Source organism: Chiloscyllium plagiosum, unplaced genomic scaffold, assembly GCF_037043375.1.
Source record: "Chiloscyllium plagiosum isolate Xiang-an unplaced genomic scaffold, Cpla_swu_hap1 HiC_scaffold_1, whole genome shotgun sequence".
In the NCBI taxonomy this organism is placed as follows: Eukaryota; Metazoa; Chordata; class Chondrichthyes; order Orectolobiformes; family Hemiscylliidae; genus Chiloscyllium; species Chiloscyllium plagiosum.
This window is the reverse complement of record NW_028270139.1, coordinates 4,560,967-4,576,970: the sequence shown is the minus strand read 5'-3', so window position 1 is coordinate 4,576,970 and position 16,004 is coordinate 4,560,967. Positions and strand designations below refer to the sequence as shown.

Below are 16,004 nucleotides of genomic sequence, written 5' to 3'. Positions count from 1 at the left end.
AATCAATCTAAACATCATGGCATAGGCAGAGGACACGGGGCCTTACACCTTCAACATATTGTCTAGCTAACACCCATTGTTACAGCTAAGCTGAGAATGCAACTTACTAAAAAAAAGTGTGATTTACACATGAAAGAAGTAAAACTATCATGGTATTCGAACAGATGAAAGACTCAACAGACAATCAAGGTATTTTTCAATGTATAATTTCAGTTACATCACACTAAATTTTTGCTATAAATTCTGTGCCTTAGATTTGTGCCCTCCACAATTACCTGATGAAGGAGTGGTGCTCCAAAAGCTAGTGTGCTTCCAATTAAATCTGTTGGACTATAACCTGATGTTGTGTGATTTTTAACTTAATAATAGCAAATCACCAGAGATTGAGCTGGCCCTTTGTCTCTAGGAATATTAAAATTTGTTTGCAGGCTTCAACAGACAAAAATGGAGAAAATTCATTCTCAAACATGAAGTATTTATAATCACTTATACTTTGGTCTTTCCTATTAGCAAATACATTTAAAGTTATTAATTTGTTATAAGCGCCACCTACTGGTACATTATTTTCTGCAGTCACAGTGTACACACTCAAGTTATTTGACTTTTAATTTATAACAATCTGCCTGCAAATATTGTTTATGACAAAAATATTTTTAACTTCATCCATTAGCAACACCTGAAGCTTTCAAAATTCTTCAATCTTCTTAACTCTATGCAACCTACCAAACATTATTCCAACTTCTCTAGCAAATTTCACAGAAATCTAATTCTGTTCCTTAAAATCTCTGAACTTTGAGACAGCACACCCAGACTAACATGTGCATTGAGAACAGCATTGCACATCTGAAATTGAAAAATAACTTCTAACTTTGCAATATAGGCTTTCTTAAAGTTAGTGGTCTGAGAAAAGTATCTTTCTCAAATGACAAAATACATTACAACACCACCTTCACAGTTTTAGCATGAAGTACTTGCTCATTGCTCCCAGAACCACAATAAGGTACTTCCTGCCTTCTCCTTCAATCCCACAATCCACCCCTCTCCATTTTCAAAGAATCATCCTCTACTGTTTCCACCACCTCCAACCTGATATCACCATTATACACATGCTCTCCTCCCTTTCCCTGTCAGTATTCCAAAGTGACCATTCCCTCCACAATATCTCATCCCCCTTTCAAATCACCTTCTTTTGCAATCACTGGGGGTGTAGCACTTGCTCATTTATTCCTCACTCCCTTCTCACTGCCCAAGTCCTAAACGTTCCTTCAAAGTGATGCATCAACTTATTTGAACCTCATTAAATCTAGTCTACTGTATTTGTTGCTCACAATGCAATTTCTTCTAGATCAAAGGACCAAACGAAGACTGGATGACCACTTTGCAAAATACTTCTGTTTAGGCACAAGCACAACCCCAACCTTCCAATCACTTGAGATGTCAAAGCATCATTTTGTTCACATGCTCACATTTAGGAACATAGAAATTAGAAGTAGGCCATTCTGCCCTCAGAGCCTGCTCTGCCATTCAACATAATCATAGCTAATTATCTCAGTATCCCGCTCCTGCTTTCTCCTCAAATTCTTTAATCACTTTAGACCTGAATCTATAGCTTTCTTGAAAACATTCAATGTTTTGGCCTCAATCACTTTCAGTGGCAGGGAGTTTCACAAGTTCACCATTCTTTGGGTGAAACAGCTCAGTCCTAAGTGGCCCATCCCATATCCTTACATGTGAGCACTGGTTCTGGACACCCTGGTCATCAGGAACATCTTCCTGTGGGTTATGCAGTCTAATCCTGTTAGAACTTCATGTTTCTATGAGCTCTCCTCCACTAATTCTTCAAAGTTTCAGTGAATATATTCCAAATTAAATGCAGGCTGTTGTCAAACATCTATACTGCCATCCCAGGTATCAGTCTGGTAAACCTTCAGTGTATTCCCTCTATAGTCAGACTTTCCTTCCTTGAAAAAGGATTTCTCTGGTAGGCCTACAGCAAAGTTCCTGCGAAATCCAAAGCAAAACGAGGTAAAACAACATCTCACTTTCTGCATAAGGGCTTCATCATGCTTCTGGACTCAACAATGAATTGAATAACATTACTCCATGAACTCTGTCCTCCATTTTGATGTATTTTCCCACGAGTATCTGTATATGAGCATGATTCTGCTTCAGTTAGAGCTTAAATCCGTTCCATTAACATTAATTATTAGCATTTAACTATACCGGATAAATGCGTTGCTGCTTCTTAACAAGGTGTTTGATAAGGTACCACACATTAGGCTACTTAATAAAAGCCCATAGTCTGAAGGTGGTATGTTAGCATGAATTGAAGATTAATAACTAATACATCAGTGGGATAAAGGGGGCATATTCAGGATCTGGATTAGAGTGGTGCTAGAAAAGCACAGCAATTCAGGCAGCATCCGAGGAGCAGGAAAATTGATGTTTCAGGCAAAAGCCCTTCATCAGGATAATTCAGGGATGGCAACATGTGACTAGTCTAGTGCCACAGGAATGAATAATGGGGTCATTACAATATTTAATATAGATTAGTGACTTGGATAGGGTCATTGAATGCATTGTTGCAAAGTTTGCAGATCACAGAAAAATAAGTGGGAAGGCAGGATTGAGTGAGTGTGCAAAAACTTGGCAGATGAAATACAAATGTTGGAAGTGTGATAATATGCACTTTCGCAAGTTGAATATAACAGATCAATATTATTTAAATGGAGAAAGACTGCAGAAAGTTGCAGCACAGAGGGATTTGGGGATCCTCATGCATGAATTGCCAAGGGATGGCATACAAATTCAGCAGGGATCAGTTACGACAAATGGAATGTCAGCCTTTATTTCAATGGGAATACAATATAAAACTAGGGAGGGCTAGGTAAATTGTGCATGGTACCCGTCCGACCACACCTGAAATACAATGAACAGTTTTGGTTCCTTTACTGAAGGGGAGATATACATCCAACGAAAACAGCCCAGAGAAGGTTCACTAGGTTGCTTCAGTGTTTGGGAGAGGTTAAATAGCTTGGACCTGTATTCGTTTAAAATAATGAAAAAAGGCCTTATTTTAAAAACAGAAGATCCTTGGGGTGTTTCACAAGATACTTGCAGAGAGGGGATTTTCCATTGTGGGAGATTCTTGGACCAGAGGGCAGAATCTCAGAGTATGGGGCCACCCACAAGACAGAGAGATATGGGGTAACTTTTTCACTCAAATAAATCTGTGGAAATATTTACCAGACTTAATCTCAGCTGGGTCATTAGTATATTTTTGGCTGAAATAGACAGATTTTAATGAGTAAGAAATCAAGGGTTACAACTTATGATAAAGTGAGGACTGCAGATACTGGGGATCAGAGTCAAGAGTGTGGTGTTGAAAAAGCACAGCAGGTCAGGCAGCATCCAAGGAGCAGGAGAATTGATGTTTCAGACATAAGCCCTCCATCAGAAATTACGTTTGTGGGTAAAGGGACTGAGAGATAGATGGGAGGGGGTGGAGCAGGGGGAGGTAAAAACCAACCAGGGAAAAGTGAGGACTGCAGATGCTGGAGATCAGAGTCATTGCATTCTCAGCTACCTTCCTTCCATTGTCCTCCCCATTTATCTCTTAGCCCCCCCAGCCCACAAGCCTCATTCCTGATGAAGGGCTTATGCCCGAAATATTGATTTTCCTGCTCCTCGGACGCTGTCTGACCTACTGATCTTTTCCGGCACCACACAATCACTCTGATCTCCAGCATCTGCAGTCCTCACTTCCTCAGAGTTGGTGTCAACCCAACTGCAAACAGTTCAGACGTTTGAACCTTATTTTTAAATATCATGTCCACATCTCCTTTCTCATTGGTCACATTTTGACAGTTTTCACCACAGCCTTAAGTCAAGCCATGTGCAGAAAAGCACTCCATGATGGGTACGTAAACAAATAAATTTCAGTACTACAGATTTCATTAACTGATCGAGCAATTCACAGAGATGTACAGACTCATGGCTTTTATAATTGTTTTCTCATTCCTGAATATACACCAAAGAGACACCATCAGAATTCTAGAAAAACAACCTTGTAATACACTTACCAATATAAATAAGGCTTGTCTTTATCCACATTGATATTGTTCAAAGGATCCATTCGGAGCCATGTGTGAAAAGTGAAGCCATTCTGATAGGGCCACTTAGCAATTGGAGGCAGAGCTATTGCCTGAAAAACAAAACCATTCCAGTAAAAATATGATATTTTCCAATATTTTTGTTCCTCCTCAGATACTCGTTGCCATACACTATTCTTCAGGCAAACAGAAGAGAAAGGGACCAATTTTTGTTGCCCCTCAATCAGCAGGTAAATTAACAAGTATGACAGAAGATAAGCTTTCTGCTTAAATTCATCATCTGTCTTTAATGAATAAAATTTGCCACGCTTTTCTGATCCTGCCTATATGCATCCTCAGATCCACAGTGGTGGACTCTTAAACACCCACAGAAATGGCCCAGCATGCCACATAGATCAAAGGCAATGTGAAAATGGGCAACAATCGTTGGCCTTATCAGAGATACCACATCCCTAAAAAGAAGGAATGAATTAAGAAGAATAAAGGGTGACAGGGAAAGGGCAGGAAAGTAACTGTGAGGATGATTCGATTGAATGGCAGAGCAGGCTCAAGTGGCTGAATGGCCTATGCCTGTTCCTATTTCTTACGGGTTTTTTTCTTAATTATAGCAGGTACACCCATTTTAGAAATCATAAGAGTACAACTAATTCACTGACTCTCATGCATAGCGCATTAATTGCTTCCACACTTTTGCAAAAGTAAACTATATTTAATTTAATGCAAGCTTCCACAGTTAAATTTGTACACAAAGATCACTCCTTTTGCTGTATCTTGGTTACTTTCATGATTTAATATTTAAATTTCCTGTGACCTTATTTTAGTAAGGGAATCAAAACTGCTCATTGTAATCCAAATGCTGCCTCACCAGCATCTTGTATAGTTGTATTAAGACTTCACTACTCTTGCATTCCAACCCCCATGAAATAAGGGCCAACAATTTATCTGCAAATATCCCAAGTGAGGAACTAATGTAATAAGATAAATAGGGCTAAGAAATAAATTCATGAAATGTTTTCAATTTATATGTAAAATGTAAAATCTTTGGAGGTTTCTCATCTCCTGTTATGTATAACCTGATATGCAAGAGTTGCACCAGTTGAGGAGCTCACACTTCAGATTATGGGGCACATAAGCACTCGGGGTCACTATAGTATAGCTGAAAAACTGAAAAAAGGAGCATAGTACTCAGTCAGGTGGTTACTCCAAGCATTTTTAAAACGATTATCATTACCCCCCTCAGTAGCTGCAATCAGCTTCCTGCATTTGCATCTTAAATAATAAGCTTTCAGATAATAACTCTGGTCCATAGGTTGAAATGAGAAAGGTTGTGTTTGTAGATAGAAATAGCACTTTGTTTTCAGAAAGCTCACCGATTGTGGAAGGAAGGCTTGGTGCATTGTCCAGAATGAGGAGAATTTTGAAATCAAAAACATTTTCTCTGCAATAATTTCTAAAAACATCCTCAAAAACATCAATGTTAAGGTCAGAAAAAATTTGGTTATCCAACCACTTTTGCTTGACCTGAAGTAAACAGCTAGGTAACCAGGGATGGAATTGTGTCCTAGCCAATGGGAGTTATGTTTCAAAAAAAAAAGCTCCCCAATGCACCAGTCACATTACATCCAAATCGCGTTTACGAAACTTGTGTTATAGGAGAACCGCCTGTATTTCAAGACAGCAGTTAAGCAGTGCATCATTATAACAACATAATGAATCTATTCACAATAATGAATTAAAGCACTTCTTTACATTTTACTCTTACAGTCAGAAAATATATTAATGGCAGTACAGTTACCACGTTCCAAATAAAAAGTAAAAAAGAAAATATTTTTAGAACTACTGAAACATTTTAACCAAGTTCTTAAATCGAAATCCAGTAAAATTGAATTGTCCATTGTGAATTTGCTTACCTGTGTGAAGCATTTCGTGTATCATATCACAAATCACAGATTCAATGTTCACTTCTCAACTTTTAAGGAGTCAAAAATGTCAAAAAAAAATTAAAATGCACCAAGAAAAATCTTGGAAATGGATGCCACAATGTAGCTGAACTGCACAGTATTTCTAGAATTGGAGAGTGTGCTCTGCAAGTGCCTTAACAGCCATATTATAGATGTTTAATGAAGTCAATTAATAATCCCTCACATTCATCAGCAAAACAAGATCGTCGATTCACTTGTGTGATTAATGGGACTTTTTTGCCCCTTATAATATTGACTCCACTTCAAGAATTGGCATGTTTGGACATTTCTTTTTGGAAATAACTTGCTCCAACATTAGCTATTTTCTGCTCGTCAGATACTGTTTTTACAGAAGGAGGAAGTTGTGAAACCGAAGGTGAACGTACGCCACCCTAAACCAGTAAAGCTCCAAGTAACTTTTCTTCCTTCTTTTCTTAATTTATTATATTATTTCTCCAGTAGAAAATCTTAATAAACTAATTGCTTTCTGTGAATTTTTGAATTTTAGTTTGTACTGCATGGTAAAAAAGATATCTAAACTTTGGATAGTATGAACCTAGCAATTTGGCAGTGTAAGGTTTTTGCTATTTAAGGTGTTCCATAATGTGTCACCTGCAAACAGTGGGAATTTACTTTTTTTGCTTAAATTTTTCCCCCAAATGAAAAGTCTACTCTTCCCAAAGACTTGAGCAAAAATAAAATTATTGAAAAAAAAAAATCACAGTACAGCTTGACTGACGATCTTTGACACCACACCATAATGGATATAAATTGACCATATAGGTGTTGAACCATAACAAAGCTTTGTCATAACTTACATTTCATTTTTAGCAGAATAAGAAAACAAACATTTGACAGAACAACTTCAATGCTCATCTTAGCTGTTGATCCTTTTAAAATCATGATATAAATTCTAACCTAAATAATTTTCAGAACAAAAAAGTATACTTACTTATAAAATGAGTAGAGTTTTGTAACATTCCAATTTCCATTCTAATAGGTGAACAGCTTTCAAATATAAACATAAAACCTTTTTAAAAACAGGACATTTACCCAGAACTGAGTTAATACTCACGGCAGCACTCTTCCCAGGGAAGCTGAAGAAAGCATCAGGACTAAGTTTCTGTGGCACCTGTCTGAATATGGTCAATAATTTCACTGCATGAGGAGGCTGTCAAGAAAATAGTTTTAAATAAAAATTACTCAAAAAAGGTCTTTTTTTTTTAAATGATTCCACCTACACTCATGGATTGAGGAACCTTAGTAATAAATATAATCAAAAAGGTAATTTTTCTCAATTTATTCAACATAGAATTCTAATATGCATTTTGAATGATATTTAATGGACAATAGAATCAAACCAGTACCCTAAATAAATTACTTTGTATCTTTATATTGTGGATTTAGACCACAGCTTCAGGAATATTTCTAGCTCCATTGAATGCATTGCAATTTTTATTTTCCAGTACGTAAAATGTCATTTTTTTCTGCAGCAACATCAGGGTTTCAACTTTTCACAATTTTTATTAATTATAAAGTACAACAAATGTTACCCATTGTTGTTTCTCTCCTTGCACTTTGCTAACCAGTAGTTTCAGCTCGCGGACAGTTATGTTGTAGCTCGCCAACACTCCTAACATATCAACAAGCAGATCTGAAATTGAACGTATAGATAAGTTAAAGAAAATAAATTCACTGCTTAAATTCAAAACATAAACCATGTTAAAAAGAAACTATAAAGTAATCATATGAGAGATTCAACATCTACAGGGATCACCTCTTAAGAGTCAAATTATTTTAAGATGACCAAACTTTTTGAAACTTAGAACAGCCAGGTGTTTCCATTGGTGCAAATATGAATAAGTAGATGAAGTGGCAACATTATACAAAGTGCTTCCTTAGGTATGGCAAAATTTCTGACCCTGGGTCTTTATGTGCTTAGAAATCTTACACAGGCCAGAACCATATCAAATTCATTAACTAATTTCAGACCTTTTTACATTCCTCAATAAAACACCTTTTACTGAAAAGGTGTCACATAGGAGAGTTTGGAAATGCAGAGACAAAACAGAGAATCATGTGAAACAGCTCTGATGTGATGCAAGCTTTGGACAGGCCAGAGAAAAATGCACTGTAATTATCATTTGCATGCAATCTTTTCTGACAGGACTGGTAAGCCACTTCAAGTTTTCTATAAATTGACAATGTTTATTATATAAATTTGCCAAAATAAAATCATGCAGTATTTCAGCTCAAATGCTTAATGCTAAAATTCTTTAAGTCTAAAAGGAGAAACTAGAAAAGAAAATTAGACTAAGTGCAGAATGAATTACCAATCTATTACTTGTTTGTGCTTTTGCAGATGAAAATTGCAACCTTCAGATCTTCCAACATTACTAAAATGTGGACGGTAATCCATGGTCAAATCCAGCAAACACCATGATATTTTCTTATATTTCAGGTAATCCATGAGGATGTGAATGAACAGAGCTCCCTCTTCTTTGTTGACCGAAGTCTGGCTTACATAGAAATTGTTTTCTTACCATACACATTAACTGCCTTAGAATTGCTAAATTTTAAAATTCTAATTTCCTATGATTATGTGAAAGAGTAACGAACTATTGATGTACTTAAGTTGTGGCAACAACTACTTCTTCCGGGTGTCATTATCTTTCCTTTTCACATAAGGTGTACTGCTGTTTTGGTCAAACTTTAAGTGAATTAAATACACTCAACGAAAGTACCACCCAGATTTCTTCCAACTTTTGTCTCTTGTAAATCTCCAACTCTCCTCACCCAACCATTGGCTTTAATTGTCTAGGCAATCAGCAATGGAATTTCTTCTTAATGTTTTCACCACATTCCTTTAAAACATGACTCTGTACCATCATAATCTCTTTGTACCTTTCTGACCAAGCTTCATTTCAGTTCTCCTAATATCTCTTGGCCGGAGTTTCTACTTTTGCCCTATTATGTTCCTGTATTAACACCAGCTGAGTATTTGCTGAAGCAAACACAAAAGTTCAAACATCTTAGTGATTAGGGCTGGGCAAAACACAGTCTGGAGACCATATCCAAACTGAATCTTTGTAAAGTAGAGGTCTTGCCACAAGGTTTGCACACCTTGCTGGATCTGCAGAGATTGGTTCAGGCTTTCAGAGGTTATAGGAAATACTCTAGACAGCTAATGGGGGAGAAAACAATGACACCAGGAGGCCACTCAAATTATCAAATTTTATATGTACAGAGTGATCTTTAATGAATTACAATAGAAGTGGTTCAAGAAAGCTATGAAGCAGTCCTTGGGGACAGACATTTTGAGAGGGGTGAATGGGGGATACTACCTTGTGAGAATAGGATGCACACATTAGCACAGAAGACAAATATTTACCATTAGCAAGTTTTGAGAAGATTTGTCGCTCAGGTTGAGGTTCTGGATGTAGGTTTGCTCGCTGAGCTGGAAGGTTCGTTTTCAGACGTTTTGTCACCATACTAGCCACCAGAATGCATGATCAATTAGCCACAAAAAGACATGACCCACTCACACTAGTATCCTTACATAAAGATGAGAAAGGACACCACTTTGACTGGGACAACACATCCATCCTAGGACAAGCCAAACAGAGACATGCACGAAAATTCCTAGAAGCATGGCATTCCAACCAAAACTCTCTCAACAAACACATTGACTTAGATCCCATTTACCATCCCCTAAGAAAAAGAACAGGAAATGACATCACCATAGGAAATCACGTCACTAACCCAAGGAAACCCAAACATATAAAGAGAAAGCAGGCTACACCACCAGTGCTTCATTCAGAGGTTCACGGAAGATGTTACCTAATATGGTGACGAAACACCTGAAAAGAAACCTTCCAACTCAGCAAGCAAACCTACATCCAAATTTTTACCATGTAACCAATTCTCTGACTGTTTCCTGATTTCTGCTAACTTGAGTGTTAAAAGCTGGAAGTGAATTAAAATAGTTATGCTATAAGCTACTAGCACTAAGTTATAAAATTCACCATTAACTATCCCTGCTAAATGTGTTTTGCCGATACGACAAACATTTATGCTGTTCCAATCCAAACATGATCAGTAATTATTTCATCTCTATCAATAACACAAAAGTAATACTCTGGAAATGCAATATCAATGGGGCTATGTGTGGAGCCACAAAAGATGGGTGAGATACTAAATGAATATCTTGTATCCGTTTTTCTGTGGAATGGACATGGAACTTGGGGAACTTAATAGTGAGATCTTGAGAAGAGCTCATATTACAGAAGAGGTAGTGCTGGAAGTCTTAAAATACATAAAGGTAGACACTTCCCCAGGACCTGATGTCATATTTCCTAGAACTGTGTGGGAAGCTAGGGAAGAGCTTACTGGGCCCCTTGCTGAGATATTTGTTTCATTGACACCCACGGGTGAGATGCCGGAAGACTAGAGGTTGGATAATGAGACATCATTACTTAATAAAAGCTGTAAAGAAAAGCCAGGGAACTGTAGACCAGTGACCCTTAATCAGTGGTAATTAAGTTGTTGGAGGGGATTCCAGGAGCAGCATTTGGCAAGACAAGGTCTAATTAGGGGATTGTCAACATGGCTTTTTGCATGGGGAATCACGTCTCACTAAGTTGAGTTTTTTTTTGAAGAGGTGACAATGATGATTCAAACAGCAGAGAAACAGACCCTTTAGTCCAATTCATCCACGACAATCGGACATCCCAATCTGACTTCATCCCATCTGCCAGCTTTTAGTTCATATCCCTCTAACACCTTCCTATTCATGCATCCATCCAGATGCCTTTTAAATGTTGTAACCGTGTCCACCTCCACCACTTCCTCTGGCAGCTCTTTCCATGGCATGCTCCATGCTCTGCATGAAAAGGTTACCCCTCAGGTCCTATTTAAATCTTTCCCCTCTCACCTTAAACTCAAACGCATTCGTTTTCTACTCCCCATCCTAGCAGAGACACCTTGGCTATTCACCCTATTCATGTCCCTCAGAATTTTATAAAACTCTATCAGGTCACCCCTCAGCCTCCAACGCTCCAGGAAAAATAGCCCCAGCCTATTCAGCCTCTCCCTGAAACTCAAACCCTCCAGTCCTGGCAAAATGCTTGTAAATCTTTTCTGCATCCTCTTAAATTCAACATAATTCCTATAGATGGGCGACCAGCAGTGTATGCAGTATTCTACAAGTGGGCTCACTAATGTCCTGTACAGCCAAAAAATGACAACCCAACTCCTTCACTAAATGTTCTAACCAATCAAGGCAAGTATGCCAAACACTCTTCACCACCCTGTCTACCTGTGACTCAATTTTCAAGAAACTATACCTCTGCACCCCAAGGTCTCTGTTCGCAAAACTTCCCAGGGCCCTACCATTCACAGTACAAGCCCTACCAAAATGCAACACTTCACATTTATCTAAACTCCATCTGCCACTCTTCAACCCATTGGCATAACCGATCAAGGTCCAGTTCTACTCTTAAAAAATATCATCCTCTCTCTCCATTACACCATCTATTTTGGTGTCATCTGCAAATTTATTAACCATGCCTCCTACATTCACATTCAAATCACTTATATAAATGATGAAAAGCTGTGGACCCAATACTGATCCTCGTGGCACACTGATCACAGGCCTCCAGCTTGAAAAGCAACCCTGTACCACGACCTCTGGCTCCTACCTTCAAGCCAACTTTGCATCCAATTGGTCTGGTCTGCCTGTATCTTATGTGATCTAACCTTACTAACCAGTCTACCAAGCAGAACCTCATTGATTGCTTTGCTGAAGTCCATATAGACAACATCTACCACTCTGCTTTCATCAATCTTCTTTATCACCTCTTCAAAACACTCAACCCATCCAGGATTGACTGAGCACATAAACATAGTGGCTACAAGAGCAGGTAACTCACACCTGACTCCCAAATACATATCATCTACAAGGCACAAGTTAGGTGAATGATGGAATACTCCCTACTTGCCTGGATAAGTGCAGCTCCAACAATACTCAAAAAGCTTGACAGCATACAGGACAAAGCAGCCCACTTGATTGCCACCACAACCACAGGCTTCCATTCCCTCCATCACAGATGCCCAGTACTATTTACAAGATGGACTGCAGAAATTCACCAAAGGTCATTAAGACAGCACAATCACTTCCATCTAGAAGGACAAGGACAGCAGATACATTGGAACACCACCACCTGCAAGATTCCCTCTAAGCTGTTCACTGTCACTGAGTCAACATTCTGGAATTCCCTCCCTCAGGGCATTGTGGGTCAACCTACATTACGTGGACTGTAGCAGTTCAAGGCAGCAGCTCATTACCACCTTCTCAAGGGCAACTTAAACGGATAATAAAATGCTAGCCAGCCTGCAATGTCCACATCCCATGAAAAATTATTTTAAAAATAAAAGCAATCTGGCAGGCAGCCCAAAAACCTACCAGTCCCTCTAAAAAGGATTCCACTATGCTCAGATTTCATTTAGGAATGAACCAATAAAAGGTCATGGAAAGCAGACTGAACTTCAATACATATCATATAGAGGGTGCGAAGTTAACATCTTCTTCTGGTAAGCATCTAAGAAATTTAAAAATGTCTCAAACAATTCAAGTGAAAATTCTAGGGTTGATTTTGATTTTGCTTGTTTCGGATGACATCTCCCAATCAGCACACAAACAACACTGAAGTCATTAATAAGTAATATGCATGGTCTTCCCTCAAATGACCTCCTACAAGCAAAGAAATATTAGTATTTGGTTACCCAATACTTACTTGTACTACTTCGATAAACACAAAACCTTAAGGGGAAGGAGGCAAAAACATTTTTCAGGAAATCCTCAATGGTATCTGTTTAGATCATATGTGTGTTATAAGTCACCATCAAAAAGGAACTCCGTATTGAATTCAATAATAACTTGGACAAAATCTGTAAGGTGCATGCCAACCGGTGCAGTCATATCCCTTGACGTAACTATTCCTGGCCACTTGCAATGTGCCAATATCGAGTCCTCATCTAACATGCGTAAAGGTGAATTTTAAAACTTCCATCTAGGATTGGTCAAGTAATTTCAACTTCTAATTGGGTCATATGGCTTGCTGAGATTATGTTAATACAGAACAGCAACACATTCATTTATAATGATAAAAGAAATTCCCCAAAATAGCATGCAAGTGTTTCAATAAAATTTGAAATTAAGCCACATTAGGCCACATGTCCAAACATTTAGTCACAAACAGTTGTTTAAGATACTCCTTAAAACCTAAAGAGATTTAATGGAAAGATTTCTTTTGCATGCAGGGCGGGGAGGGGGTGGTGGAATATAAGAGTTTAGCGCATTAACCATGCAAAAGTATGACAACCAAGAAGGAACAATTAAAATCAGGAATGCGCAAGGGGCAAGCTTTTTTTTAAAATTCACTCCGAGTGGGTATCAATGGCTCAGCAAGCATTTATTGCCCATAACCTTTGCCCTGGAGAAGGGCATAGAGAGGGCTGCCTTCTTAAACCACTTTATAATCATTGGGATACGTGGGGGAGGAGGGCAACAGATAGAAAGGACAAGGTCAGGAAGACATTTGAATACAATGATCAGTAGGATGTTTTGCGACATGTTAAAATGCTGGCAGCATAGTTGAGATCCAGGTTTCATTTATGCTCCTGCTATTACCAATCACTTGCATTCATCTTCACATACATGGTTGACCAATGGTAGTTATGTTACAACTATACTGAAAAGGTGTCAGATTAATACCAACACTAATTCCTAGGATTAAACAGTGCTAAAAATGAACTAGATTTGTTATTTTTAAAAGGAGGAAGTGAGGACTGCAGATGCTGAAGATTAGTCAAGAGTGTGGTGCTGGAAAAGCACAGGTCAGGCAGCATCCAAAGAGCAGGAGAATGGACGTTTTAGGCATAAACCTCTTCATCAGGAATTGTTATTTTTAAAAACTGACCATGCAAACTGAGAATACCTGAAAAACTGTCTGATTTACGGAACTGAAATTTAACTTAACATTAAAAAAAATTCAAAGGGTCACTGGGCTTGAAATATGAACTGTTTTCTCTCTCTACGAATGCTACCAAACCGGAGTTTTTCCAGTAAATTTTGTTTTTGTTTATTCAAAAGAATACATGCTCATTGGAATGAATATACCATTGCAATGCACATGCTTTTGGGTTTAAAACCAGAGGTGCACATTCATACCTTCTGTTTTCAACCCATGGGATTTTGCATGTTCTGAATGCTCACTTCCCGAATTCAAATTCAAAACCTAATGAAGACAATCTGGACATGCAGATTTTCTAGCTCTGTTATTCATTTGGTTGGTATTGATGTTAAAATAATCATCCTCCTGAAAAACGATTATGCAATATAGATCTGTTCAGTCGGCCTACAGCAACTTCATAAAAAATAAAAAGCAAACAATTTTTGATCAAGCCAACTCTATCATTTTAAATCTTCCAGCTTTGCATTCTCACGTCAACTCAATAGGCTATAATTAGAGACAAGACACTCCAAAACAAACCAATTCCCCACCTGCTATCATATTGTTAACGCCATGAATTCTTTTAAGAACATGTTCAATCAACCCTGCATCCGTACAGGCCTGTAGATTGCGAATACTTTTTTTCAGAATTGCTGTGAAAATGCTCCAAACTTCAGCCTGGCAGGTAACATCGCAGCTGTCCAACAGCTTCACCATGCAAGCAATGCTCTCCACGTCTTGTATGATGAAATTCATCTCCAAGTCAAATTGTCCTCCTACAAGCTTTAATGAAAACAGAAGTTTAAAAAGTGCATGACAATAATAATTCAATTTTCATGACAAGACAAAAATGTACGCTTAATCTAGTATAATGTGTATATGCTAGTATATTGGTATGCAGTAAACTCATATTCTGGAGGTTGTAACATGTGAAGATACATCTTCAAATATGAAAAGATGTATCAACTATATTTGAGCATCAAAATTATAACATGGCAGAAAATGACAGTTTCAGTATTTTGCTAGTTTTCTTTTCCAAAAGCTAAAATTTCAAATTTGTGGCTTATTCAGCTTTTATTACATGTAAGTGCTATTCTTGAAACATATCAAATACCGTAAAATTTTACAACAACAAATTCTCTTACCATCCTGTAAAAAGTAGTGATTATACCAAGTTCTGAAGCTATAAAATTGATCAGCCAAACCGGAGGAAAAATAGAAATTAATGGGTCTTTTTTCTAAATAGCAGGCAGTGGAGTACTACAGTGAATAGCTGGGCTCCCTGTATGATATCTCAAAATTTTCCAATGACACAAAAGCTGGTGGAAGGGTGAGCTGTGAGGAAAATGCAGAGATGTTGGGCAAAATGAAAGGCAGCATCATGTGGATAAATGTGAAGTTATCCTCTTTAGCAAAACTAAGAAGGAGTGATTATTATTTGAAGGGTGGCAAGGTGGCTCAGTGGTTAGCACTGCTGCCTCACAGTGCCAGGGACCTGGGCTCAATTCAAGCCCTGGTTGACTGAGTTTGCACATTCTCCCCATGTCTATGTAGGTTTTCTCTGGCTGCTCTTGTTCCCTTCTACAGGTTAGGTGGATTGGCGATACTAAATTGGTCATAGTGTCCATGAATGTGTAGGCTCGGTGGGTTAGCCATGGGAAATGCAGGGTTACCCAGGATGGTGATGGTGGTGGAGATGGTGGTGGTGGTGGGATGAAGAATGAGTCTGGGTGGAATGATCTTCAGAGAATCAGTCTGGACTTGTTGGGACAAACGGCCTGTTTCTACACTGTAGGGATTCTGTGGAATTATTTGAATGAGTGGCTGTAAGTTAAGAGAGAGTAATGTTCAACAATATCTTGTCCTGGTGAACCAGTGATTATACGTTGGCCTTCGTAGCAAGAGATGCTTGACTACAG

At 38.2% G+C, this 16,004-nt stretch overlaps 1 protein-coding gene across 1 annotated transcript in view; it reads right to left on the bottom strand.

The window, feature by feature from the left end:
* lrba (LPS-responsive vesicle trafficking, beach and anchor containing) overlaps positions 1–16,004 on the bottom strand; it is an 897,133-nt gene that overhangs the window by 846,656 nt on the left and 34,473 nt on the right. Inside the window, exons 2-5 of the mRNA XM_043699616.2 lie at positions 14,637–14,868; positions 7,627–7,727; positions 7,149–7,244; positions 4,083–4,204 (exon numbers count right to left, since the gene is read on the bottom strand). Of these exons, the coding sequence (XP_043555551.2) occupies positions 4,083–4,204; positions 7,149–7,244; positions 7,627–7,727; positions 14,637–14,868 (551 nt within the window). The remainder of the gene's footprint in view (positions 1–4,082; positions 4,205–7,148; positions 7,245–7,626; positions 7,728–14,636; positions 14,869–16,004) is intronic.